Genomic DNA, 27897 nt, shown 5'->3' with positions numbered 1-27897 from the left:
TTCCCAGTTTTTATCTAGTAAATCTGTTGGCATTAACAACAAACAATATGTTGTTTGTTGACAAACAAAGAAGAAAAGGCAAGTTCTCAAGGAGAATCAGTGTAGAATTTCCCTCAGATATAATTCAAATCCATGAACAGCTGTTAGGATTATACACCCATTAAATATACCCCCGTTATTTCCCTTCTCTGATAGATCTTGTGATTATATCACAGAGACAGTGTTTTATAAATTATAATGTACAACATAAATTGTGACATGATTGTGAGAAACACCAGAATGACATCCAAAGAGATAACATTAAAGTACTGTGGTATTGAGCAATCTGTTTTTATTTATTTTTAATTAATCCAGATTTCACATATGTTCCAATTTCATAAAAAAAAGAGCAATATTTACATCAATTCTTAACTTTTCTGTTTTGGTATTAAAACTTATCAATAATACAATAATTTCAACCATTGTAGATATGAACAGGGAACAATAGATCATTAATTATGGATCAATGTTTCATAATTATCACTAATACATCAATGTCAAATAGGCCACTGTAGAGATGATCAGAAAACAAATGGTTCAATGAACATTACTGTGGTGTAAGAGTGTAATGTCTTCATACAGATCAGATCATAAATTGATCGCACGTGATTTTTAAACACTGACATCATGACTACATCATCCAATGTCAAGGGTAATGACTTCAGCTCTGCTGTTTTATTCAAAAGAAAAGAAGAAAAAAGGGTGAACACATTTTCTAAAAGATATGGATAAAGGAAACATGAAAAAAGTGGACATTCCCATGGATGATGTTGTCATCTTAAGGACTATGAATGAATGAGGTTTAAGATAAACCTGAGACGTGGCGTGTAGTTTGAGCCTCACTCACCTGCCTGATCCTTTATCACAAAAAAAGAAATGTTTCCTTTGAATATTAGTGTGCAGATCATATCAGTTTTCAGAGACATTCTGAGAATTATTTGGCCAACAACTCTACAAAACATTCCAGATAACAAAAGTGACTAAAGAGGCTGTATGAAAGAGAAGCCCTTATATATGTGAGCAACAGCAACATTGATCTGATTTATTCACACCTTTTAATAAATCCACTGTGGAAAGAATTATCGAGTGTCATAACCAGAAAAGCAAACTTGATTAACAACTGATGTCCTGTATTAAAGTTCAGCTCTACATTGAAGTGAGCTTGGCATGTTCCTTTAAAACATGTCTATTCTCCTGCTGTCATTTCTGTAGATAAACATGAGAGATTAAGTGAATATAATTGGAAAATAATTTAATCCATAAAATGTGCTATTTGCTTATCCTTCTCATAGTCATTAAGATGCAATTATGCAAAGATGCTCTTTATTAGATATTTCTTTAACATTTGCTTCACTAGCTTTTGCTTTCAAAGGTAGAGAAATGTGACATAGTCCCAGATCCAAAGTCTTATGCATTTCATATCCAAAAGGGAAGCAGATTAATTACGCATGTGAGATCATTTCAGTACCAACACAGATTCATTAAATGTTTTCCTTCGTTGGTGTCTATATGACCACTAGTTAGGCAGAGATCCTGTTTCCATTTCATTTCCCATTAAATGACCAACACAAAGTAGTTTTAGCCTCACTCTGAAAAGTTCATTCTGTAATTCTAAAGTGTCCACAGTACAACTATGTCTCTGAGAAACAGCCACGTGTGAGCACTGAGCGCAAACAACAAAAAAATAAATAAAACTAGTGAAATTCAAAAATGCTGTATGTAAATGTTTCTAAAGATCTATCATTTTAAGCATGTAGTGTGAGGACTCCCTCTTGTGGTTGCTGATAAATTAAGACAGATCTACACGTGCGCTCACTCATGGATTTCTCTCAGTTCGTTGGTGCAATTCTGCGACACAACCGGGTGTCAGATAAGATGGATTTAGTTTTCTGTGTTTTGAAAGCAGCTAAAACATCCACAAACCTGGAAGTCATGTCAAAGTGTGCTATGTTATTCATCTAGATGCCCACAGTTCTATTAATAAAGAGCCAGTGGTGTAAAACTCGAATCCAGAGTAGATTCATGATACAAGGTAGAAAAAAAAACAAGGTTAAATCACTCACTCGAATCCCCAGAAATGTAGAGCAACATGCATTCTGAAACTTCAAAATGACAAAAGGGGTAGTCAAGCAGTTTCATACGAAAGCGCGAGTATAACAACCGTGATTTTGATGAAGCAGGGGGGCCATGATCATCTTTGGATTGTGTGCTGCTGGTACAGTGTGATGGCTGGTAGCGCTGAGTGTGTGCGAATATGCATTGGCGTGTGTTTGTGTTCACAATTCATTTGTGAACACGCAGAGGATAGGGGTTTTGTGTGTAAAGACAAAATTCAAGAGGCTCGCCTTTCACAGCCCTGAGCTGGTAAAGACCCTGTGTGTAGGGGTCTGACATAAACACCAAAAGGGGGTTGAATACCCCTCCTGAAAAGTAGCAAGAGTTCAAATGCACTAGGTTGGTAATTTAAGTCCGGTTTAGTCCATGTGTGACTTGCTCCTTCAGATGCAGGCTAGTGAGACCAGATCACATTATGCAGCACTTGCTTTTGTGGTTGTGTGGGTCTTTGAAACGCAGTCTTTGTTTGGGACGGTACTTCTCCAAGTACGTCAGCTGCTTGCTGTTGATGGCGCCTCGGCGCTTTCTATGTGAAAAAAACAACAAATACCCATCAGTTATATTAATGTGTGATCAATGACTTTTAATAATAATAATAATAATAATAATTATTATTATTATTAAAAATCATGCATACATTTAATCATGCATACAATTATTATTACTACTACTATATGTACATTCACTAAGATATTCATGTTAAACAGGTGTTGAACTGTGAGTACAGTTCATAGCGGGTCAATGGCAACCCATTATCATTGTCACCATTCTAAGTCATTAAAAGCTATATATATGTAATATATGACATAATAAATGATATTTTTATTTAAAATGTTTTCTTAATGTTAAACACACACACATTATTTAATTTATATACAGATGTTAAATTAAGCTAGGAGCTGTATAAAATTATATATACCAGCAATATAAAATATATAATTATAATATATATATATATTATATATATATATAAAGACACATACACACACACACACACACATACATAAATAACATGGCTGTACGTCAGTGCACATTGTATGCATAATTTCTGGACTGCATAATGTGCTATAATTTGTTTGTACTGTATAATTAGCTGTAATGCATTAATGCTGCACAATATCAGTGCTGCATCATTTACTGTGATGTGATTGTACTGTATCGCTCACTGTATTGATTGGGTATTGTTTAATTTTGCTACAAGGTGTTGGTGATGTTTTGTTAGCTGTAATGTATACTCACTGTCTGATGAACTGAATGGCATCCTCATATTTCATCCCGCTCTCTATAAGTGCCAGAGCCACCAGCACCGGAGCCCTGCAACATATACACACACAAATAGTGTTTAATACCAGGAAACACCATCACCTCAAACAGCTTGTGTGTGCACGTGCCCCCCAGAAACAATAGGCTTCCAGGAAAAGCGAACATTTAACCCTTCTCAGCAAGGAAGAGTGCTGTTTTTTTTTTTTCATCATTATGGAGCTTGACCGCTCTTTTAGACTAAATGAAAATGAATGGGTATTTGGGCTGTGGGAACCAATACATTCTTCAACTTTTTTCCAGGTTTGGAACAACACTAGGGTGAGTATGAAACAGAATTTTCAGTTCACTTTAATGACATTTATTTGGATGTTTATGAATTTCAATCAGCCTTCTAATCATTTACAGAGCAGTTAAGTCTTAAATGCCTTTTTTTTCTTTTCTTTGAGAGAAAAACCCTGAAAGTCATTACGTGCAAATCCCAGATTTACTAAAACACAATACATTTTTATTTGAAGAGTGTTCTGTCCCTGTCAGAGACTTTGTCTATTTTTACCTTTTGCATTCAGGGTCCTGACAGCTTTCAAGTATCCACTGAGTGTGCCCCTTTCCAATGCGTAACAGCACAAACTCAGCCCACTAAAGCAAACACTGGCTCCCTGTCAAAAACTGCTGAGGGCTCCCATAGGAGCCGCAACCTACGTCAGAGAGGCTGGTGCTTAACTTGTCGGCAGAAGCGGTCAGGGGTCAAAGTGGGAGGAGGGCAGGCAGGGTAAACCGGACTGTCGTTAGCCTACCACTCCTGCAGAACCGCCGCATTTGACCGTCTAGCTCGACATTTTGAGCGCCGCAACTTAATTAAAGTCTGTGTGTTTTGACAGCTGACAAGATAAGAGGGCAACACCGACACTACACCAGGATTCTATACTGAAAAGAGATACGGAGGAGCAATTAAAAGAGCTGCTTATCATCAGCTTCCCGTTTCGTCTTCGGACGTCAACCTTTGTGCCTCGAATAATAAACATGGATTAATATTGTGTGTCCGTGTGGACGGTTGGTTTTGGCACACAGCGGTCAGGCAGAGAGAATGGGTTTGACCTGGAGAGGACGCGGGCCAAGAATGAGAGGCCTGTCGCTGAGGGGTATTTGGGGTAAAGCAAAAAAAAAAAAAAAAAAACATTATGAGAAACCAAATGTAAACAGTAGAACTCAAACACAACACTAACACAAGCCAGCTTAAAGCTCTGCCAGAGATATTACACAGTACACACAATCCATGATTGCATTCTGAGGGAAAAAGAGCAACAGATCCTGGGAAAGGCTGTTGATATGTTTGAGAATTTTTGTAAGAGAGAGAAACGAGCCACATAAAGCCTGACCCATCAAATTCAGATGAGCATTCGCACGTCTACAAGTTCTGAACAGCCACAACTGCAGGCTGGGAAATTACTAGGACTATATGGAATCTGCGCCTGCAGAACACCGTAGAAAGCTCAGCAGATTTCCATTTGAACCAATGTTATTTTACTATTATTTATATACTATTATAGTATTTAATATTATTTTCAATTAGCTTTTATGTTTTCAGTTTTAGCAATTTTGTGCTTGTCACTTTATTAGTTTTATTATTTCTATTTAGCATCATTTTTATTCATTTCAATTTTTTTATTTATTTAACAAAAATTATGTTTTCATTTTAGTTAATAGTAACAACATTGATTTGAACAGCCTAAATTCCAAAATTGTTCACAAAATTCTTTTTTGTTGTTGTTGTTGTTGTTATAATAGCATTTTGAAAGGTTTAACAAACCAGGTGTCTTACTAGACCAATTTTCAGCCAATTTCCAATCAGAATAATCATTTACCTAGGTGATTGTAACAGATACAATTGGCCAATATTTAGCCGCTAGGCAGGAGTGAGTTGTTTTGAGTTGCCACATAATTCCTCACTGAAATATTAGGGCAAAAATTTTGGAAAAAAAGCACACTGATTCAGTGTGTGCACAGCACTGGTTTGATTTAAGTTCAATTTGTTCCATTTTAACATACCACATAGGTGGCAATAGCCTTGGACTTAGCAGCACGTCTGAGATAACAGGATGAAGTGATGTGATGCTGTTCTCCTTCACTCACCGGCCCAGTCCGGCCACACAGTGCACAGCCACACAGCAGCCTGGATCCTCACAGAACTTATTCTTCAACAGACTAAGCCAGTCATCCACGATCTTAGTAGGAGGAGGTGCACCGTCATCGAATGGCCAATCCTGAGGGAGAGAAACAGAAGGATGAGTTCATATCTATTATAACTATGGATAACTATACGTCTGTATGTTACCAAGTTTCCCCTTGAAAGGAAAAGACTCGCATAGAGAGACAAAATAGCAGATAAGAACGAAATAAATGATTCGGGTCACCACCAGCAGGTGGTGCTCTATAATGCTTCAGAGTGCATCATCTCAGATTCACAGCAGCTTGCGAATCCCTTTGATGATTCCTGTGTGATTTTTACAAGTTCTGCAATGGCAAACATGGCACGTTCACTCGTCCTGTCAACTACAGCACTTCAATCAGATCTGTCACTAACAGCTATTTAACACCATGTGCAAGAGCTGAATCGTCAGAAATATTATGTAAGAGAGAAACAGGGAATTATCACCAAGACATTGCATTCAATAAGCCGTTTTATCAAAGTCTTTACATATTTAAAGGGATGGTTCACACAAAAGTGTTGCAAAAAATACAATATTCAGAATATCTCATTTATGCTCAGCAGAGAAATAAAAGTCAAACAGGTTTGAAATGACTTGAGGGTGAGACAATGATAGGTGAAGTAACACTTTAAATTTGTACATTTCTCATGTTCTTTACAATTTTATGATTTGACCTGTGGTTTGATAGTCACGTGCTCTCTATGCTTCAGAGAAACATTCTGAGTTTTGATAATTGCGTCAACAGATCAGAACAAACACATTCAGTCTAGGCACAATCTGACTCACATGCAGATATTAAAGACTTTTTTTTTTTTTTTTTTTCTTCATGGAAGACTGAACCTGAATGAAAAACACAAATGTGCTGGGTCAAAATACACTGAAAAACAGAGCATGGTGTTCTGAATCGCTGCTTTCTCGGAAAAGGGGACATTTATAGGGAGCGAGTTGATGAGACTATTTTCTACGAGGACCGTCTATGAGAATCTCCTGGTTTAAAAATAACATTTTAATCCACTAAGAGGTTAATAGGCCCCTCCTTGTCTGGTATGTCAACAGTAGGCTATTAATTCCAGGAGTCCATTCCAAGATGGAAGTGCTCTGTACTCTTGCCAGGGCACACCGACTCCAGAACCAGCAGTGTGGGGCCTAATTGTGGAAAATGCCCTGCCATTTTCCTTGAATCGGATACCTGCTATTCCTCCAGCAACTCGAGCCTCTGCTTACAAGAGAGCAGGAGAGGTTTGAAGCACCTGTTTGCTGTCAACCAACACTTCAGTTTCATTACTTCCTTTAAAGGGGGTCTTGATTTTAAAACTTAAACTTTGGAGAATCAGATACTGACATAATGCACACAAATGTCAAAACATCCGTTTTCTCATTAAAAAAAAAAGTCATGATTTATTGAAAAGTTTAGATGGTTGTTTCAGTATGATTTATGCTTTTTTATGATTTATAGTGCACCTAGACTTTTTACCATTTTATACTTCTGTGAGACAAATAGGATCTGAAACGCACAATCTACACTGAAATGACACCACACAACCTATCATCAAGTTCACAGAGCTTTTCTGACCCAACGGTGTAAAAATGTGGAAGATGACTGTTTAAATACATCTGGAGTTGATTGAAATGGAGAGGAAATCCCATTCCATGTTTTGACCCCCTGCAAAGCCATTGCATCATCACCACTTATGAAGAGCAGAAGTGAGGGGGGGGGGAAACCCACACAGTCCACTAACAAAAAAGAGAGAACAAAGAGCAAAGGAAAGTCAAGTTAAGCACCAAAGACATTCTCGGGTTGAGAAGTGCAAATACTATGCAATTCAAAATATCGTTTGAATACTGTGACATGAAATTCTAAATCAATAGTGAGAGTTTGAGCAGGACGTTTGTCTGAACAATGGAAGACACTTTTCAATTTTGCACCATTGCTAATGGTGCAGCAATTACACATTTCACCTTTAAAAGTAAAGTAATTTTTTTCTCTAAATTAAACACCTTTCTTCTATACCAGCTGAAAAATGCAATGACAACTATACAACCTTTAAAGACAAATTAAAGTTGAAAAGTTTGGAGTTGCTAATTTTTGGGGGATTTATTAATGTCTTTGAAAGAAGTCTCTTGTGCTCACCAAAGCTGCATTTATTTGATCAAAAATCAGGTCTAATATTGTGAAATATTATTGAAATTTAAAACTGTTTTCTATTTTAATATACTGTAAAATAAAAATGTATTCCTGTGATAGAAAAGCTGAATTTTAAGCAGCGATTAATCCAGTCTGTCACATGATCCTTCATATCAGAAATCATTCTTTTGATTTGGTGCTGGTGAAGAAAATTTCTTCTTATTAACTGTGTTGATTAAGTTTTTGTGGAAACTGTGATCACTTTTAAAAGTTTAAAGCACAGCATTTATTTGGAAATCTTTTGTAACATTATAAATATCTATTGCACTTTTGATAAAAAAAAATGAATGCATCCTTCCTGGATAAAAGTATTAATTTAATCCAAACTATATAAGTCTAAAAGAATTGATTTTGTAAAAAAATAAAAAAATAATAATAATTAAAAAATTTGTCTTCATATGACAGCATAAGTAAGCCATGTGTAAGTTTATTTCCTAGAAAAGTATAAACACTGTGGCTCTAGGGTACAATCAAAACATTGCTCTGTTTGTTTAAGTATCCTGACCAGCATGACAACAGCAACACTGGCTCAACCAATGGCATTAGTTTGGGGCAGGTCTATCAGTTTTGTTCCAACCAATAGCAGGCAGGGGAGTATTCTGCAAAACCCATTTGAAAATAGTCATTATTTTTAATATTCCGTTTTGTGACACTAGTGAGACTGAAAGTACACATTTCAGCTTTAAGTAACCAAGTACACTATTCAAGTTGATCCTCTAAAATCTCGTTGAGGACCAGCTAAAATAACTAAACAAAAGCACTAAATCCTGATAAATACATTCATGTTTTTAACAAGCTCCATGTTCTTTTGAAGAAGAGCCATGGACTGAAGCTTTACATCTTGTCTAGCTTAGCATAAACACACAGCAGCAATGTTTCAAACAGGCTCTGCGTTTAAGAGTGTTTCTCTCTTGCGGAAACTGACTTTTCTCTTGATGGCACCATGGAGGAAGTTGATTTACATAACTGTGCTTCTGCTATGCTTCTCATGCACGTTACAGTTTCTAAAAGTAAAGCCTGCGATGCACCAGAATGCTGGATAAATTCACTATGACCTCAGGTCAATCTAGGAGGCTGAGACAGCTACATTTCTAAAATTCTTCTAGAAGCCAAAGTTAAATATGTAGCATCATGTATACGTCTTATCATTTAATGAGAAGTTCAACAGAGTAAAAGGGCACAAGGGTGTATGAGTCTTAATAAAAAGCTCAGATGGAGATAGATCAAGCTCCCCTCCGGCTGCCATGGTAACGGGGAAATGTTGACAAGCCAAACTGAAAACACATGTGGATGTTGGATTCAAGTAGTTTAAAAGAAAAAAAAGGCGAAGGCAGAGAAAGATATGATGTTTGGCAGAACGTTATAGGATTGTATCCTCAAATGCAGAGCTCCCTTTGGAGCACCAGACAAAAAAGCAACCTCATCTCACTCCACTTGACATCATATCACATGACTGGGCAGCCAATTCGTACAGCATGTGTATTCCAGAAATATAGAAGCACTTCAGGGCTGTGTTAGACGTGGTTTCTGCTGATCAGAACAAACCTCATTCTACATATGAATTCAGACAGTCTTGATGTCAGAGGAAGCCAATAACCTTCATTAGAGTACCACTAATTACAGAAGCATCACTGCAGTAAAGCAGAAGTGTTAATTAAAGTACGGACGGCATGGAGTGACACACTCATGATCAGGAAACTGTCCAGGATTATTACATTCAGGTGACAGTGAGTGTGTGTGCATCAGACACATTCACACACTCATGTTCTAGTACAGAAGGTGCAAGATGAAAATGCATCTAAAAACAAAAGGCAGAAAAGCTAAGAGAATGATCAGTGCTAGTATTACACTGAGAGAGTCAATTACATAGTCAATCTATAGTTTCTATAGACACAATACAATCATTTTAACTAGAGTTTGACTGATAGATTTTTATGATACATTCAGATATTTATTATTTTAATGTAAGTATCCGATAACTGGTTTTATTTCTGCTCTGACAAAATTATCATTCTAACAAATAAGAAGAAGAAGAAGCTAGAAGAATCTATTAGTAGTATGACAAAGAAATATATCTCACCATGACAGTAATTCCATCCTTTTCCAGCGGTGTCTTATCATAGGTGATTTCACACACACGCACTACTGTTGTTGCCCCATACTTCTTCAGATCCTGAGAAAACAAGCGTTTGAGTTTTGAGGGACTCAACAGAGTACATTTAGGATTTTGAACAAATGTTTTTCATTTCCATTTATCTGCAGCAATGAATGTCACATCACAGTAATTAGTGACTCTTTCAGAGAAGAATGTTTATGATCTTTCATATCTTAAAATGATCTGTTGCATATGTTTGAATGGTCTCTCACCTCAATGAAGCTGCTTAACGTTGCATTGGTTGGGTTGTGCGTGATAAGGAAGCGCATGTTTTTGTAGCAGACCTCGACAGGAGCCGGACGGTTCATCTTGGTCATGCTGGTGTCCCTCCACTCTACAGTAAACACAGCACCCAGTCCGGGCCAGAATCCACAGAGCTCCACTCACAGTACGGCACTACTCTGACCTAGAGCAGTGCTACAGCAGATCACAGTGAAGGTGTCCGGGAATTGTAGAATCCTCCGTGATAAAACAATACTAATCAGTATATAAAATGTAAAGCTGCCTTTCTGGGAAGTTAGAGGCCACAAGAGTCTTCCTCTTCAAACAAATTGGCTTCTTCCTCTTGATACTCTGGCAACTAGACAGGTGGAAAAGTGTCCGGTAGCTAAATGCCAGGTGCCGCGATGCCAGTTAACCCATTTGGCGCACAACAAAGTGGTCAGTCAGAAAGACCAGCAAGAGAAGAGCAGAGAAGGCGTTTCTCTGGACATTCAGGGACAGATTCCGGGCGTATCCACCCGTGATCATGCGTTGCGATGTTGGGCGTGGCAGTAATCACCGCTGCCCTGCCGGAACTCCATTAACAAACAAGAAGCTGGTGAAGAAAGCTGTTAAGAGAACAAGACAGAAAGAAAAATTAACACATTTTAGAGTCAATTACATACCAGTCCATACGTATAATTTAATAGGGGTGTCATGGTACATGTATTCGTCCCAAACCATCACGCATACAGTCGGACAACGAATACAGTCAAAGGCGATCCACACTCCAATCCAAAGAGACGAACCACGCACCAACCCAAAACAAGGGCGTTTCTCAATACAAAGAACGCAAAGTTCGGTTTTGTGTCCTTGGTAGTTCAGACTTGCCAAGTTCGACTCAGGAGTACAAACTCCAGAGGACAGGAGGATCCAAGTTCGGTGATTCTGCAAATGGTACAGCGGTGTTCTTGATAACATCACTCACCTCGCCTTGGCTACTCCACTTATCTGTATGTGTATTTACAATAAAACTAAAAAGCACGCCAATATAATATAATATAATACACTGTACTCTTGCATTGTCAATACAAAATCTTGACCAAATAGTTGATGCACCTCTTGATGGTGATTTTCATCAAGAGGTGCAACAATTTTTGGTCAAGATTTTGTATTGACAATGCAAGAGTCAAGCACTCTGTAAAGTCTACTCCAGCACATCCCAAGGACTTTCATTGAATTTAAGGTCTGGACACAGAGGTGCCAATTCATGTGTGAAAATGATTTTTCATGCTCCCTCCCAACCATTGTTTCACAATTTGAGCCTGATGAATCTTGACAGTGTCATACTGGAATATGGCCATGACCTGTCTTCCCTACAATGGTTGTTTAAGAAATGGAAATCTACACACTCCATCAATTAGGGTTAAAGAACTGTTGTGAATATAATATAATATAATATAATATAATATAATATAATATAATATAATATAATACTCTCTTAAAGTTCTTTGGTAACTTAAAAACAAGTTTCAAAGAATAAATGATAAATGTAAAAATAAAAAATGTAAATTATGTAAATATAGAAGTTAAATAAAGCAACGGTCCAGGATATTTAAATGGACAAATAAAATAACACAAATATGTTCCTAAATCAAATTATGATGATATTTAATACATCAGACAAAGCCATAGAATTTCCAGAATCTGGCACATTTGAAGAAAGGTTTCAAAGAAAATGTAGCAACGAGTCTTTAGACAAAGGCGAATAAAGCAAAAAAAGAAATACATTTAAAGTAAAGGATTTAGGATTTAAATGGACAAATAGTTAACTAAAATAAATGTATATTTGTAAATCACAAATAATGATTATGTATATATTTAATTTGAATCATCATTTATTCAAAATGTCTCGGCACTATTCACTTTTTATTTAAATGTTTAAAAAATGCAATAAATATCTGAAGTCTTTTAACATAATATTTTGTGTTTAACAGAAGAAATAAAATCAAACATGTTTGGAACTGCTTGAGGGTGAGTATATGATGACAATTTTGGGTGAAAGATCTCATTAAAAATTAAACAGAGTGACAGAACACTAACTCAGAATTACACACAATAAACAGCAGAGGGTTTGACAGCGGCATACAGCGCTCACCTATGCCAACTTCTCCAACAATGACAGAACATTTTAAAGACAGAACAACCATCTAAAATTCATATACACATGAAAAAAGAATCACAACCCAGTTCAAAAGAGAAAGAAGTAAAACAGCAAGAAACCTCAGTAACACGTCTTTTCCCCAATAACACGCGTGAGAAAATTATGCGGAACGGTTCTGTCTGATCTCCCCCGTGACTCGTGAGAGTTGTTTCCCCCTTACCTCTGTGACAGGCAGCGTTCTGCTCAGGATTAAGACCAGGGCTCTGGTGGGAACAGCGGAGAGTGAACAGTTGCAATCCGTAATAACCGTCTCTGTTCTAAACCAGTCGAGGCTGCCTTGGCTTGCCATATGACAGTGACAGCACACTCTGCTAATGTCACAAACAAACGCACTCGTAATGCTCTTAGGAGGAGCAGTGAACAGGTCCACCCCCCACCTTTTTCTTTCCATCACAATATTAAAAATAGCACGGCCAATGAACCTAATAGGTATAACCCCGTACACACGTCTTGTTTATGTTTTGCCATAGGCTTTGAGGTATTATACACACTTCAATCCCTGCTGCAACAAGAGTGTAAGGAAACTACTCCTGAGTTAACTTGACTGTAAGTTGTAAGTTAACTTACAGTAACAGTGACTGTAAGTTTTCACAACATGACTGAGGAATGAATATATAAATGGCAGCCTTCAAGGAATAATTCACCCAAAAATCCAAATGTCATAATCTACTCACCCTCATGTAATTCCAAAACCATATGACTGACTTTATTTTGTGGAACACAAAAGATGATAAAAAAAATAAATACAAAAAAAGTCCATGGGGTCCAATGCTGAACATTCTTCAAAATCATTTTTAGGTGAACTGTCCCTTTAAATATAAGGTCTCTATATAGGTTAGGCTATATTTTGATAGGGGAAAAAATGGTGGCATTCATACAGTTGAAAGAAACGGGTTCTACAGAGACAGGTCCTACACAGATCAGCAACATATTTGCATATTAAGAGTGGAGAGGAAACCACAAAATTAGACAGCCACTTATTTCTTCATGAGGTTATCATTGAAATCCCATTCTTCGGATGAGATGTTAAACCGAGGTCCTGACTCTCTGTGGTCATTACAAATCCCAAATTTGCCCCTTGGCCTCTGTCCATCATGGCCTCCTAATCATCCCCATATACTGATTGGCTTCATCACTGTCTCCTCTCCACCAGTAAGCTGGTGTGTGGTGGGCGTTTTGCGCAATATGGCTGCCGTCGCATCATCCAGGTGGATGCTGCACATTGGTGGTTGAGGAGATTCCCCCTTCCGCGTAAAGCGATTTGAGTACCCAGAAAAGCACTATATAAATGTAACGAATTAAATTATTATCATTTTGATGCCTAAACCACGTAAATCACATCATGTAGGACTTAACAGATAAGAAAACAGACAGACTGCCAGCACTATAGTTACCCTGCTACTCTTGTTGAGGGCTTAGCACATCTTGAGCCAAATCCTTTTACGTAAAGCTGTAAGGTTGGATAGGTCTCTCTGCCCAGTAGTGCAGTATGTTTTCAGGTGATCTGTTGGCTCTGAGGTAAATATAGTCACTCCAACCTATGTATGTTCACTAATCTTTACTGTTGACAGTAGCACGCTTTATTTTGCTAGGTAATTTTTGTTCCTTTTTAGTTGAATGTGTCTAGGTAAAGAGAAATTTAGAAGACAAAACATGGGCAGAGAAAAAGGGAAACAAACTAAATAAATGGGGTCCAATAGGGTCCCCACATCATGTGTTTGGGGGGGGGGGGGATCGATTCTGTTCCCTTTTACAGCTTATTGCTCTTGTCTTGAATGGTCAAATATACAGAGTTATGTCAAAATGCCACATCGTGTGGAGTATTCACACAAACACAGTCTGTTATGTCCTATGTGAACGTAAACAGTTGGGAGCAAATCAGATGTGTAATATTATATTAGATCCGTGCATGTGTTCTTAAAGGGACAGCAGCATAATAAACTGTTGCTATCCATTTCATTGTTAATCCTTAAAAAAACTGAAAATCACTTAGACTTTTGACTGAATCACTTTTGTATCTTAATTATGAATCAATTTATATTTAATTCATACAGTGAAGACAGTATTTTATTTTTACATTTAATTATTCAATTTCTGTAGTATTTCTTAAGACATGTTAAATAAAACTAGGCTATACCTGAAAAACTTAGTTTATTTAATAAATTTGTATATTTTTTTCTACTGTATTGGTCCTATTGTTTATTTATTTTAATTGTATTTACTAGTTTTATATTAGCAAACGTTTTTTTTATTTTTGTATCAAGGAATTTTATTTATGTCCTATTTAGTTTTTCTAACCTATTTGTCTCAGGTCTGCTTCGCTTTATTACAAAAAAATGCCAGTTATGTGTGTAATGACTGCAGTCAGCTTAAATGGCATTTGTTTTATAATATTGGGTTGACAAAAATGGGAAGAAAAACGGTTTAAAATTAATTCAAAAAATATTTTTTTCTTCTAGACCTATTGATTTGTCTACCGCAGTCAAATAAGAAAACACAAAACAGTACACTACAATCAAATCTATGCATATATCGAATCCAAATTTTATTCAAAATCGAGAATCGATTTTTAATCGAATCTTGACCCCAAGAATAGATTTGAATCGAATCATGAGGTACCAAAAGCTTCCCACCCCTACTAATTAAGAAATACAGACTGAACCTTATAGCTTCTGAATTAACCAGACTTCGTGATCAACAAGGCTTGTTTGTAAACAGGTTTACACAATAGGCACCCAGCAAAGTCTTCTTTCCCAGAAGTCCTGGCTTGACTTCAAAAAGCCCAATTAATTGAAGGATTAAATACAAATGACCTCATCAAGGGCAAGTGTTCCAAGTAATCAAACAACAAACACAATGCATGACTCATCTGGGCCAGAACTCTCGTCATGTCAGAAAGTGCAGACTAGAATCAGAGTGAAAAAAAAATCATATAGAAATCTATTTAAGCAATAATAAGGCACTATGAATATGCTGTAATGAATACTGTCAAAGCTAAGGCCGCACATTTAACATTCTAGAACAATTTAAAAAATAATTCATTTGGGAGTTTAACATTTTGGAATGATAAAAAAAAAAAAAAAAAAATTCATTCTGGAATTAAGCAATTTTTAATAATTAAAAAGAAAGATTAATTCTTGAATTAAATATTAGAATATATATTAATATTAGAATGATTAAAAACAAATGAATTCTGTTATGATTAAAAAACATTATGTTGGAATTAAACATTCCGCAATTATTTAAAATAAGTTTTCTGACACTAAACATAAATAACAAAATAAAAATAATAACAAAATAAAAAATTATTTAAAAAAAAGTACTAAATGTCTACACACCTAAAATTATACAAATATGATAATATTATAAATTAAACTTGAAATTCACAGCCTGGAACCTTTCTTTTTTTAATGAATGGGTGCCATTTCCAGAGGCTATGGCCTGGGCCTATAGGGTATTATTCATGTAGATAAGCTCAAATCACAGCAGTGAACGATCTGGAAAATATAGCGCTCAAGAATCCTCCACCGATTGTTTACCCAGCAGGCTGTTCTTAACCTGAACTAAACTAAACCGATATTTATCAAATACTAAGTGTTCCAGCACTCTGAGCCAATTATTTTATACAAACTACACTAATTAAAAGAGTCTCAGTCTCAGATTTACTAGAAATATCAGGGTTCTAATTAACTTGAGTTTTCAGGAAACTTCTGGAACTTTAGCTGCTAAATGAGGTCAACATTTATTGAAGGTAAGATGTGATATGGAAAACTTCCCCTCTTCCCCACTCAGCTGTGCTCAAGTAACCCCTGTGCAAGGGCTCCCCTGGCACGCTCCGCTAATGCCAATGGCCAGCAAATGCCACACTGGCAGCATCAACACACTTTCTCGACTGCGGAGGTTCATCATTAGTCTTGCCTTGTGAAAATTTCAATAGGATTTTTTAAAGCTGTTTAAGATTGCATAATTATACCAGAGACATTAACACTCCCACACTCAATATATTTTAGGATTCCTTTAGGACAGAGACGGGGTTATAAACATTTGAAAAATGATTTAAATGACAGGGCAACTACTTGAAGAGTACAGGAGGTGTTAGTTCAATGAACAGGTCTGCAGGTGTCTTCCTGTTGGCGCGACTGAACCTGTATTTGACGGGAGAATGTGAGTTGAGGACTGGGCTGGCTTTGTTCTGCCTCGGTTCTGCACTTGACTGGAGAGGAACTGCAGGGCACTAAGGCTCTCATGGCCACCTGTGTTCTAAATATACCTCCGCCAGCTGTCACCTATTAAATTTAGTCCGATCCGAAATGAAGAGGCTCAGGAGTTAAAGATAACTGGGAACTTGTTTTGAAACATGAGCATATGCTACCCGGAAACAGCTACCCAGAAAGGGAAAGGTCTCGCATTTTACAACTGGATTAAATAATTAGCTGTGAGAAAAGAATTCATCTTACACACATTTCAGTGCCATGTTGTAACTTTATAAGGTTGGACATCTGAGCACAGATTCCTAAGAGCTCAGATACCAGGTGCCATACCAAGAATTTACTCAACTACTTAAAACAACATTTTGAAGAGGATCACCTCATGATGCAACATTTTTATTTACTTTTCAGCCACGTACTGATGGTTTTTCATAACACTAAACATCTGGTGTAAGTCTATGACATTCAAAAACAAACGGCAAACGACAAAATCTGACCTTTGCAATGCAATATCAAACTTTTTCTCTTGTGTTTGGCAAACTGACAACCAGTGTCACATTCCTTCAAAGATGTCCTAGGGCAGAGGTGATTTGTATAAAATAAGATGAGCAATCAAAGCTAAAATGTGCCTCCAACATAGTGACTCAACCCCAAATAGCGCAGCCAAAACAGAATTTGCTAATATAATTTTATTATCGACACTTTTTTCCCTCAATATACAAGGAAGTTAGCTTATACAGAACATTTAGGCGACATTTGCATGATTTATTTGCAGACACTTTTATTCAAAGCAGTGCATTAAGATACACATTCAAAGTGTTCCCTCTAATTCATGACCGTGGCAACCATCACGCTCTGCCAAATGAGATACATGAACACCTAGTGAGAACCTTAGTGTACTTATTTTAAAAGCTGCAGGCTGTAAAGATGAGTGACATCTATTACCTTTAACAGCACGCGAAGATCACGGTGCACTGGGATAAGGTCACCATGACCAAAACAAACATGCTGGTTAGAGCAAGAAACAAAACTGGAAGGACATGGGCTGGTTCATTTTCCTATAATAAAGTGCATTCGTAATAGGCTTTGAGCATGCAAAATTACTTCAGAATCTTAAGAAGTAACTCCACCTTCCCGCAACAGTCCAAAACATGCATATTCAAAGTTTGCATTTGTTTTAAGCAAAGAGGACAATCTGTGATGTTATATTCTCTTTTGGTTGAAATGTTTTTTTGCCATCCAAATCTGCGGTTCAGAGTTGAACTTGAACATATGATGTGTCTAAATTTTTTTTTTTCTTAAACGTGCACATATGCACACGTTGCTCTGCATGTTAGTGTGGTGTGCAATTTGTTATCAGGCATAAGATACACATTAGGAAACGCTTAAGGGGCGAAACTATACCACATGAATAGGGCTCAATGCTTTGATTTCCAGCAGACATAATGCAAGTATATGGTATTAACGAAACAACATGGAGAGCTGGATGTAAAACTCAATTACAGCATTTAAGACAAAGGCAAACATATACTGACAAAATCGGCACAAAATTAGAAATCGCATTCTAAGATATTCAATGGGTGCCATTCTAAACCAGAGAATACCAACTTATATTCTGACTAAGGACTGCCAGGTCGCCATTGTAAATGAGAAAGTGTTCTCAATGTGCTTACCTGGGTAAATAAAGGTTAAATAAAAACTAAGATAAAAAAAAAAAAGGTTATTCTCATTCAAATACGAAAATATCTGTGGAGGGGTGTTTCCAAGATGTGATGGTTTGTAACTACAACTGGAGGGTTTTTGGCCAAAATTAGAGATTTGCAAAACTTCTCTGGACATTGCCTTGAGAAGTTTTACAAATCTCTAATTTTGGCCAAAAACCCTCCAGTTGTACTGGAGGGTTTCTGGATTTCAGAGGACAATTTCCGTTAACTTCATTAAAATGCTTTGTAGACTACAAACGATTTGTGCCTATGTATTGGTGTTTGTTCTCTATAGCAACGTATCTGTGATGTCACAAGAGATCTGGGGTTTTATCCTTATCCGTTCTGACCTGGAGGACCCAGTGTCCCTCATAACAGAAGAGAGTTATGAGCAGTGCCATAATCCCTATAAGAACACTGAGATCATCATCTCCTTTCCAGTCACATGACCCATTCAAACACAAATCAGATCATGCCAAGCAAGTTCTAGAACAGGTAATTTCTCCAGAAAGAAAAGGCTAGATAAGTTCTCAAGAATGTAGCAAATACATCACTTTTACAAAGCTTTATAAGGGTCAGGCAAAAAATAGATTCTTCAAACTTGGGCCACACAGTGTTGCAATGCATCTCACCTTCCCTTAAGCTTTCCTTTCATTTCTTGTGCGTGTGGGTTCATGGGATGGGGGGAGGAAAAACAGAGACAGATACAGCACGTACGTGCATGCTTAGGAGGCTCCCTGGTCACCACCTATCGAAACACGACTCTTTTCCAGCTGGCAGACCACATTTAAGCAAAGTCTCCATGAAGATTCCTCCACGCCTGGTGTTCAACCCTGCAACTGAGATTTTAAAATGTATATATAGGAGAACAAACGCTGTATTAGGGGTGTTGAAGTTAATCGTTGCGTCTCAATGCGTACGATTCTGCATCGGTGCAGTACTAGAACATAATCGATTGTAGCCTACTGACGTCTCTGACGTCATTCGTCACATACAGGATTCTCACGCTAGAGTAAAAAGGCGGAGGGAGGCGAAACACAAAAGTGAGCAATAAAAAAAAATGCACCCACTATTTTAAAATTTACAGCATATGAGCTTGAGTGTGCGTGTGAGTGCGAGGCTGTGAGTGTGTGCGCGTGAGTCGAGTGCGAGCGTTATTGCAGCTTAAGTACACTTGACAGTTTCATGCGCTTTTAGTATTTACTAGTGTTTGTTCTAAATGGTCCTGTCGTCTGCTGTGTTCAGACTTAAGTTGTGTTTGACGTTTGCTAAATTCAGGAAGTGTACTTTCTTGGAGCAGATCAAATAAAAAGGGAGTTCATATATCTGACTGCTTGTATTCATTGACGAAAATGTAGGCATGTGCAGTAATATAGAAAAGTGAGGATGCAACACATTGTGATATCGAATCGAATCGTTGACATAATCGTTATCGAATTGAATCGTGAGACCAGTGACGATTCACACCCCTTCGCTGTATACACTTCAGCAAACTCATCTGATTGCAAATGGTCATACACATATTATTACTTTCAGAGAACAACATGCCATGAAACAAAACAAAATAAAGAACCTTTGAAATTAACACTTAATGAGATATTTGTCTAGTCTGCGATGGGACAGGTAGGCTTGGGCGGTATCCAAATTTTGATATCATCAAACCTCCTTCCTATTTTACCGGGGTATACGGTATTACCGTGACTAATTAAAAATTATGACATAAGGCTCAGACAGCGTTACCAAACTTTTGGCTTGTGCCTACACCATTCAGAAACTGAATACCAGATCGGGCAAAAAATAAATAAAAATAAAAAAATCAAGCCCAACCTGTGCACGTTGTGTCCGAGCCCGGCTGAGGGCATTAAATGTAATTATGAGCCCAAGCCCGATTTAGACTTGGCTATTTTTAATATGTGGGCCGTTATAATATGGCGGCGCCAAATAATTTTTTAACGCAGGTGCTGAGGGGGTGCTAGATATAAATCATCAGCGAGAAGTGCATTTGTAAATCCGGTGACATGCGTCCATTTTTTTTTATTAATACTTTTTTTTTTTATTACAACTTTTCTGTCGACGTCTGCTAAGTTGACGATCGCCATCTCCTAGTGAACGCGCATATATAGAGAGAAATGCAAATCATGGATTACATAATCAGAAGGTATAGGCTAGCCCTTTTCTTTTCGTTTTGAATTGTTTCGTTTAAAGAAATTGATGATCGGCATCTCCGTAGTGAACGCGCCTATAGAGAGAAATGCACATCATGGATTAATCAGAGATGCTGCCTACTATATTTATTTTCGTTTTGAATTGTTTCGTTTAAAGAAATTGACGATCGCCATCTCCATAGTGAACGATAGAGAAAAATGCACATCATGGATTAAATAATCAGCGAGTGGCCTATTTCTTTTCGTTCTGAATTGTTTCGTTTAATGTAGCTTTATTTAGATATAGGCCTATATCTACAGGCCTACAGAACCTGTCATGTCTGTGAGGCATACACTGAGCTTCGGTTAATTTATGATGAGATTTCAATGCAAGTGACCACGGCATATGACATGTCATGATTATATTGTCTGCTATATTCTTATTTATTAAATCCAGGCAATTGGTTGATGACAAATTTATTAAAATTAAGATACAATTTATACAAAACGAAATTCCCTTTAAAGAAAGGCCTTTTACAAAACGAAACTTAATTAAGTGGTCAAAATGACTCCCGATGCATCCCTACTCGTGCTGTTCACTTTTCATTATCAACATAGATGAAAAAATAACATTATATAATATTTTAACAAATATGAACTAATGCGCTTATTTAATGAACTCGGGGCAAAATGCATCCTCGCAGCAGTGAGTGGCTGGTTGTTTCAGAGATGCGACATTAGGTTAGAGGTGTTTCCATCTCTCGCGGTCACCTTTCTATTGCACAATTTACAAATTGCCTCATCAGTATTTACCGCCTCTCCCTTCTCTCTCTCTCTCTTTCTCCACACTGTCACTTGATGACAACAACACATAAGCATTAAATAAATTATATTTATATATTATATATAAGTGCCGGTAATGACGGTATTGAAACTGATACCGTTGCTATTTTAAGACCCCGCGGTATACAATATTAGCGTAATACCGCCCAACCCTAGGGACAGGTGCTTTTGGTATACAAATGACCAGGCCTCATTCAAAACCCTCAGCATCAGTGTGCCATACAATTAGTGGAGTTCAAAGCATGTAAACACTTGGAATAGAAGCTTCATCAATGGCATTATGCCTGGGAATTTCTTTGTCCACTTTCTATGTAAACTGTAGCTCACCCAGTTAGTCAAGGGAGATTAGTGTTTGCAATAAGGGTTATTTTTGAGATGGGAAGAATAAAATAACAATTTCAATGTTTTGTGATCCAGATAAACTTCTCTGAAAGGAATGTAAAGATTCATGGTGTAATGTAAAATATTTGCATTTATTATCATTTTTCCTCTACCATTTTATGTAGGGGCTCTGTAACACTGTTAGAAAATGTTATAAACATAAAAATGATATATATGCCAGAATGAATATTTATTATTCTGGCATATATAACAAAATCTAAAACCATAGATTTTAATATAATAATCTGCAAGATTAGCAGCTAGATAATGTTACCTATCAGAACAATTTGCAACAATACTAAATTTGTAGCATTTATAAAAAAAAAAAGCGTTTCAGTTTACAAGACAAACACTTGTACAAGACAAGATTAATGATGGGAAGATTCAGTTAACACAGCACTGGCTTGACTAAGAAAGTGACTGTTCTGTCTACTAGCTTCACATCGATTGGCCCTGGGCCTAGATCAGGATGGCATCTTTATTATTGATGCCACATCTACCTACATTAAAAGCAATACCCAAGTCAAACATCCTATCAAACAACACTCAAACCCATTTGGCACACCTGTCAATCACTGCATGTCTCTGGGAAATCACTGGATGTTCTCATGGACTCTCCCAAGGATAATAGAAATAACTTTAATCTTCCAGATGGGTCTTAACGAGCCCCTTTGGGTATGCCTTTAAGAAAACGTCCTACTTCTCCGGGCCCATCTCCTTCTGAGAGCAAGAGTCCAATGACAGCCTCATCTGTCTACTGCCACTCAGCCAGTACTGAAACATTTCACACCATCACTCTTACTCCAGACCTGCGTGAAAGACACCAGACCCACCCGAGATAGTCTCACATCTGCGGCCAATGGAGAAAGATCAAGATCGCACACCAAAAGGTCAGGACCTGCTATCAGGACTAGCTGCATTTAAACACCAGGATTCAGATTTGTGTTTATAAAGATAATGATATGTTTAGATATATGATATAAAAATAACTGGTTCATAAGTGTTACACGTTTAGGGCTCAGACTACACTGGTCACGATGTTTGTTTTTGATTCACTAAAAATAATGGTTTCAAATGACTCAAAAAATGTGTTTACCTGTTCATGAAAAAAAAAAAACAATAAATCAATCACACGTCCTCACACTCTAAAGACTCACACACTAATTCACATGACAGGTCTACGTGCATCCATACACTCTGGATGGAGCAATATAAACACTGGCTCTCTCAGGGGTCACCATGGTTCCAGGACAGTCTTTTGGCCACAGCTGCTGGTGCATAATCAGATACTTGTTTAGATTTCAGATTGATTCATATCTAAACAATTTGAATATGAGCACAGGATGACGTTAAAGTACTTTGTGTTTACTACAATCAACTGTCCAACATGCATGACATGCATGTTCCTGTGAAAACTGCATGAGAAGTAAAACTGTGGAGAGGATTCTCAGTACCCTGGGATATCTCTCATGATATTGCATCACCTCAAAATCCCCCAACACATGATAACTATAGTTTATATATTGGAGCTCAGGGGCTTCCCTACTGCCCTGTGGGCCACTGTTTGTTTTTTTATTCCCACATAAGAAAGATACGGTTGTAGCAGAACTCTATGGGATCCCCACAGGAAGCATTTCCCTTCATTGTGTCTCTGCACTGGCCACCAGGAATCCCCCGGGACTGCTCAGACACCAGCTTGTGCTCCATCTCTCTCTCTCTCTCTATCAAGTTTGTTCTACTCTCTCTTTTTGACCACCATGTCTCTATCTCCCTGTGAGGCACTCACCGCCCTTTTCCCCTCAACTACCCCAAACACATGCAGCCACACACAGTCTCCAGATCTCCAGCACATCACCTGAGGAGCAGCGGGATAATTATGGAGAGATCTCATTAAGAAAGCAACAGGATATAGGCCTAACTAATTAATATCTATAAATGTAATGTCTCAAGACATCTTGAGCATGGCATAAATACACACAGGCAGCAAATATATGACGTCTTTCATAAATATAAATACACAAAAAAATTCGGGGTAGATAGGTAAGATTTGTAATATTTTGTAAGAATTCTTTAAAATAACTTCCCTAATTTAAATATTTTAAATCCAGAATTTTCAGCATCATTACTCCAGTCTTCAGTGTCACGTGGTCCTTCAGAAATCCTTATCTTGCTTAAGAAAAATGTCTTATTATTGTCAATGTTTAAAACAGTTGTGCCACTTAATATTTTTGTGGGAACTGAAATGTGTTGAACTGTGGGAATAAATTTTTTCTAGATTATTTGATGAATAGAAAGTTTAAAAGAACAGCATTCATTTGAAATAAAAATTGTTGTCACTTTTAATCAATTTAAAGCACCCTTGCTTTATAAAAGTATAAATTATATAAAAATAAAAAATATAAAAAAAGTAAAAAATATATATATATACTATAAAATCTCACTGACACTAAACGTTTGAATGTTAGTGTACATAAAAGATACTCTGAAGCCAATGAGGTAAAAACCAAATGCCCAAAGGTGGCATCTGTTCTCTCCACCTTTGTAGCAACAAATATAACATATACAGTAGATAAACGCGTTTCCCATGATGCTGCCAGTGTGACCTACTTCTCAAATATCGTTTTTAACATCTTTCTGAGATCTTTTTTTTTTTTTTACATCAAATTTTCATGTCAGAAATGAGGGGATCAAATGGACCTGCATCTAAGGGTCCTTTACACCAGAGGTTAAAGCATTTGCATAAGGATATTCTTTAGCTGGATGGCATTTGCACTTCACACAGAATCTGAAAAACTACTTGCAAAAAAATGGCCACTTACACATTTTATAATGAATTAATCGAAATTACTGATGGATAATGATTTCAATGTAGTCAGAATGCATCCTGGACCCCCTCTGAATGTGGTTTCAGTGATTTGAACACACTCTGATCGCAATGGATGCTCTTACACCAGCATTTAAGGAAGTCAAGTCCAATCCGATTGTTATCCGATCACTGAAAACACCTTATTCACAATACAGTAAAAAGGTTCCTATTACAATAATGTGCTCAATGTGTGTGTGTGTGTGTGTGTGTGTGTATACACCACTAGCCATGACTGTATTGTGCTTTCTGAACCCAAAGAGTGACCTTAAATGCCAGTTTAAGAGAACGGGGACAACTGTTCCTTTGGGAATCGCAGCATAACCCTTTATTTGGCAACAGTGCACTTATGAAACCTCCACTACTTTCTCCCCTTTTTCGCCTCTTTATGTGGTTGTCAGACAGCCAGAAACTATCAGGCTCCGGTAAAGTCAGATGAAGCCACTCTGATTGACAGGCAGAATTGCAGTGGTGGAGTCCTGCGGCTTATTTCTTCTATGAAACTACTAGAATTATGCAGCAGTGAGTAACAGGTTTCTAAGACTCCGGTCCCGCGCGACTTTGTTCTCAGGGAGGAATTCCCAGCAGCAGGCTTCAGTAAATGCATGCTGGGTAAATGTCACATACCCTTGGGGGCCGACTTTCCTCGAATGAAGGAACTTGCTTTGATTAGACCCACTGCGTTTCGGGTTGAATAACAGAAGTAACCCTCTAATAAAAAAAAAACACAAACTAGCCTATAGCATCTGTGTTGAAATGGAAAACAGACAGGGAGGCAGAAGTGGTGCTAAAATAATGGGAAACATAAATAGAGAAAAAAAGTGAAATCAAAGAAAACATTAACACCCCCACCCCTTTATAATCTCTACATTTCTTACAAAGCTTCCAACTTCGCTCACTTTTTCCTAATAAAAGGGGAGTAACTCACTTGCCGTGGAGGAAGCCACCCCTTGCCCCATGGTGGCAGCTTACGTCAGCGGTTAAACTTCAGTGTACAGAGCCAAGTAAAAACTCTTCCAACATTCCATTATAACAGGGCGGTTTGGTGACCTGCTGCTTGGAGTGCACGGCAGGTAGGAGGAAACCCATCCCAGGCTAAACTCTTCCTGCCTGACTGATTAGAGGTGGGCTTACCCTTCTTGCTTGCACCTATAGGGCTTTTCCAACTGCAGCAGAGGTTGTGTTGGGGAACAATGATTGCTTGCTTAGATGAACAGGTAGAGATAATGGTAGCAAATCAAATGAACACCGTAGGAATAGCAAGCTCACTTGAAAGTTCAAAGGATCATACCATAAGTTATTTAAAACTAAATCTAGACTCAAAGGAGAACTCACAGACAGCATTTCTATATCACCTGCAGCTAAATACCAAACCCACGAGTTGACCTTTTCTGCAAATTTCTCACTTCACTAGAAGTGGCAGGAACATCTTTCATGACTATCTCCTTCACACACAAGTACAGAGATTGTGTTCGCAAGCCAGTTTTAATGTTTAAAGCATTTTGCCTGTGTTTGTATTATTTTTCCACATTTGTAAGTTGCTTAAAAGACTATTAAATGAATAGCTAATGCATAATTCGTTTAACATAAAGATTTCAGGTTAACATAGTACAAGGGGAAAACATATCTTATCCCCTAATTGGGAACTACAGTTTATCACCATTTTTAATCATCTTTCATCTTCACTCTCATTTTAAAGAGATAGTTTACCCAAAAATGACATTGTCATCATTGACTTAACCTCAGGCCGCTCCAAATCTGTATGACGTTCTTTCTACTGTGGAACATTAAAGATATCTTGAAAAACATCTCCATGTTTTTATCCATGCAATGGAAGTCAGCGGTCTCCAAAACTGTTCTTCATAATATCTCCTTTTGTGTTCTGCAAAAGGAACTACATAGGGGAGAGAAATCCTAAATACTGCATGTTTAAAAGCTGTAAGAAAATAAATGTTATTTAAAATAAGTTTTAGATGGAGTTTGGGATGTCACACCAGTTTCACTACCCAGCTACATGTAAACAGATTTTAAAACTTTTCCACACTGAAAGCATGCCAACTGATGCACTCAAATGTCTTGAATACATTTGATAACCGCTTGTATACGGTTTTACAGCAACTTAAGTTATAGATAAACCAAAACGCAAAAGTACCCGAAATGCTCCTTCTGTGCCAAAGCCAAGAAAAAAATAATAGAAATCTTTAATACTTGAGCTAATGGTTCACACAGCTCACATCTCGGCAACGACATCTTTATATCCACTTCTTCTAGCAGCGTTTAACAGAAACAGTCAGCTACAACTGTGAAGAAATACTGAAACATGAACTTGAGATAACCTGGAACAAGAGAGCTCTTTAATCTAGGAACATCTCTTCCTGAGAACACAAATCGCAACTATCCAGAACTGAACCATCAGGCAGTTCAAGTGAAATGAACATAACAGCTTATATGCAAATAATACGTGCATGATCATTAGTGAAGGTTTACAGACTTCAGCGCCCAGGGACAGATACCATTCCAGACAAAGAGACCACACACATGCACAACTCGCGCTTGATCACAACTTGTTGCTTTTATTGTGCTACTGAGTTAATCAACATTCCACTTTAGCAAAATAATATTCATGTACGTCCAAAGTTAAAGGTTTTCTTTTACTTATCCATCGTTATGCGATGGATGGATGCTGATAGATAGGTAGGCGTCCAGCTGTGTCTCATTCCATACAAGCGTTGACTTTCTAACACCGAATAAAGACACGTGTATTACCTGAGAGCTCCTTAATTATTAATGTTAATATGAACACACAAGCTTAATATAACGGGTGCTGTGTGAAAGAAATGCCTCCAGTCCGTTAGCAGCGCGCTAACGCTAACACAGCCCCTCAACGCTTTTGTTCTGAAAACGCCGGTAACAGACGACCACTTATCTTGACAAACGAACTTTCCACATTGCGTAGAAACAACATACACAGCATAATATGTCGGGTATTGACAAATATGTGCGATGTATGGAATATATGAGAAGTTATTGACTATAACAGCCCCAAAACTATAAGAATATTCGCTCAGCGCGCGCTCTCCACCGTCAAAAATACGAGTAGCGCGGATTACAAGAGCATACCAGATTTCACAAAGCTGTTAAACACATAGTTTTGTCTTAGTAGACGACTTTCTGGTCATTTTCATACAGCTTTTTCATACTCACAGATTTGTCAGTCTCGCTCCATGTGATTCAGTGTGTATCCGTGTGTGCATGGGTGCGTGAGCGCACGCAAGCGCGGAGATTCCCCTGCTGCAACCATGGAGACGCAGCGTCACCCAGAGCAACCGAGAGGGAAGAAAATGTGTAAAAATGACATTAGAATAA

The 27897-nt window shown here is 37.6% G+C and overlaps 1 protein-coding gene across 3 annotated transcripts; it reads right to left on the bottom strand.

Annotated features, from left to right (window-relative positions):
- Window positions 1–314: 314 nt before the first annotated feature.
- ptp4a3b (protein tyrosine phosphatase 4A3b) lies at window positions 315–27850 on the bottom strand. Of its 3 annotated transcripts, none has more exons than XM_084088280.1 (6): window positions 27736–27850; window positions 10177–10794; window positions 9890–9982; window positions 5548–5678; window positions 3394–3468; window positions 315–2680 (listed from the first exon to the last, which is right to left on the bottom strand). In XM_084088280.1, the coding sequence occupies exons 2-6, from the start codon at window positions 10279–10281 to the stop codon at window positions 2563–2565; spliced, it is 522 nt and encodes a 173-aa protein (XP_083944406.1). In that variant the 5' UTR covers window positions 10282–10794; window positions 27736–27850; the 3' UTR covers window positions 315–2562. The 3 variants fall into 3 exon arrangements, with proteins under 3 accessions (XP_083944406.1, XP_083944405.1, XP_083944407.1); XM_084088279.1 differs by lacking the exon at window positions 27736–27850 and adding an exon at window positions 12550–12744; XM_084088281.1 differs by lacking the exon at window positions 27736–27850 and adding an exon at window positions 12449–12573.
- Window positions 27851–27897: the final 47 nt, after the last annotated feature.

This window comes from Abramis brama (genome assembly GCF_963993115.1).
Source record: "Abramis brama genome assembly, chromosome: 17".
NCBI classification, from domain to species: domain Eukaryota; kingdom Metazoa; phylum Chordata; class Actinopteri; order Cypriniformes; family Leuciscidae; genus Abramis; species Abramis brama.
This window is presented reverse-complemented; position numbering and strand designations above follow the sequence as displayed.

Excerpts from the sequence above, each read along its gene's own strand:
- ptp4a3b (XM_084088280.1), bottom strand. The coding sequence starts at position 10,281 with ATGACCAAGATGAACCGTCCGGCTCCTGTCGAGGTCTGCTACAAAAAC. Across the intron at positions 9,983-10,176 it reads CGTTAAGCAGCTTCATTGAG|GATCTGAAGAAGTATGGGGC; the intron begins GTGAGAGACCAT and ends TTGTTTTCTCAG. Across the intron at positions 2,681-3,393 it reads GCCATTCAGTTCATCAGACA|AAAGCGCCGAGGCGCCATCA; the intron begins GTGAGTATACAT and ends TTTTTCACATAG.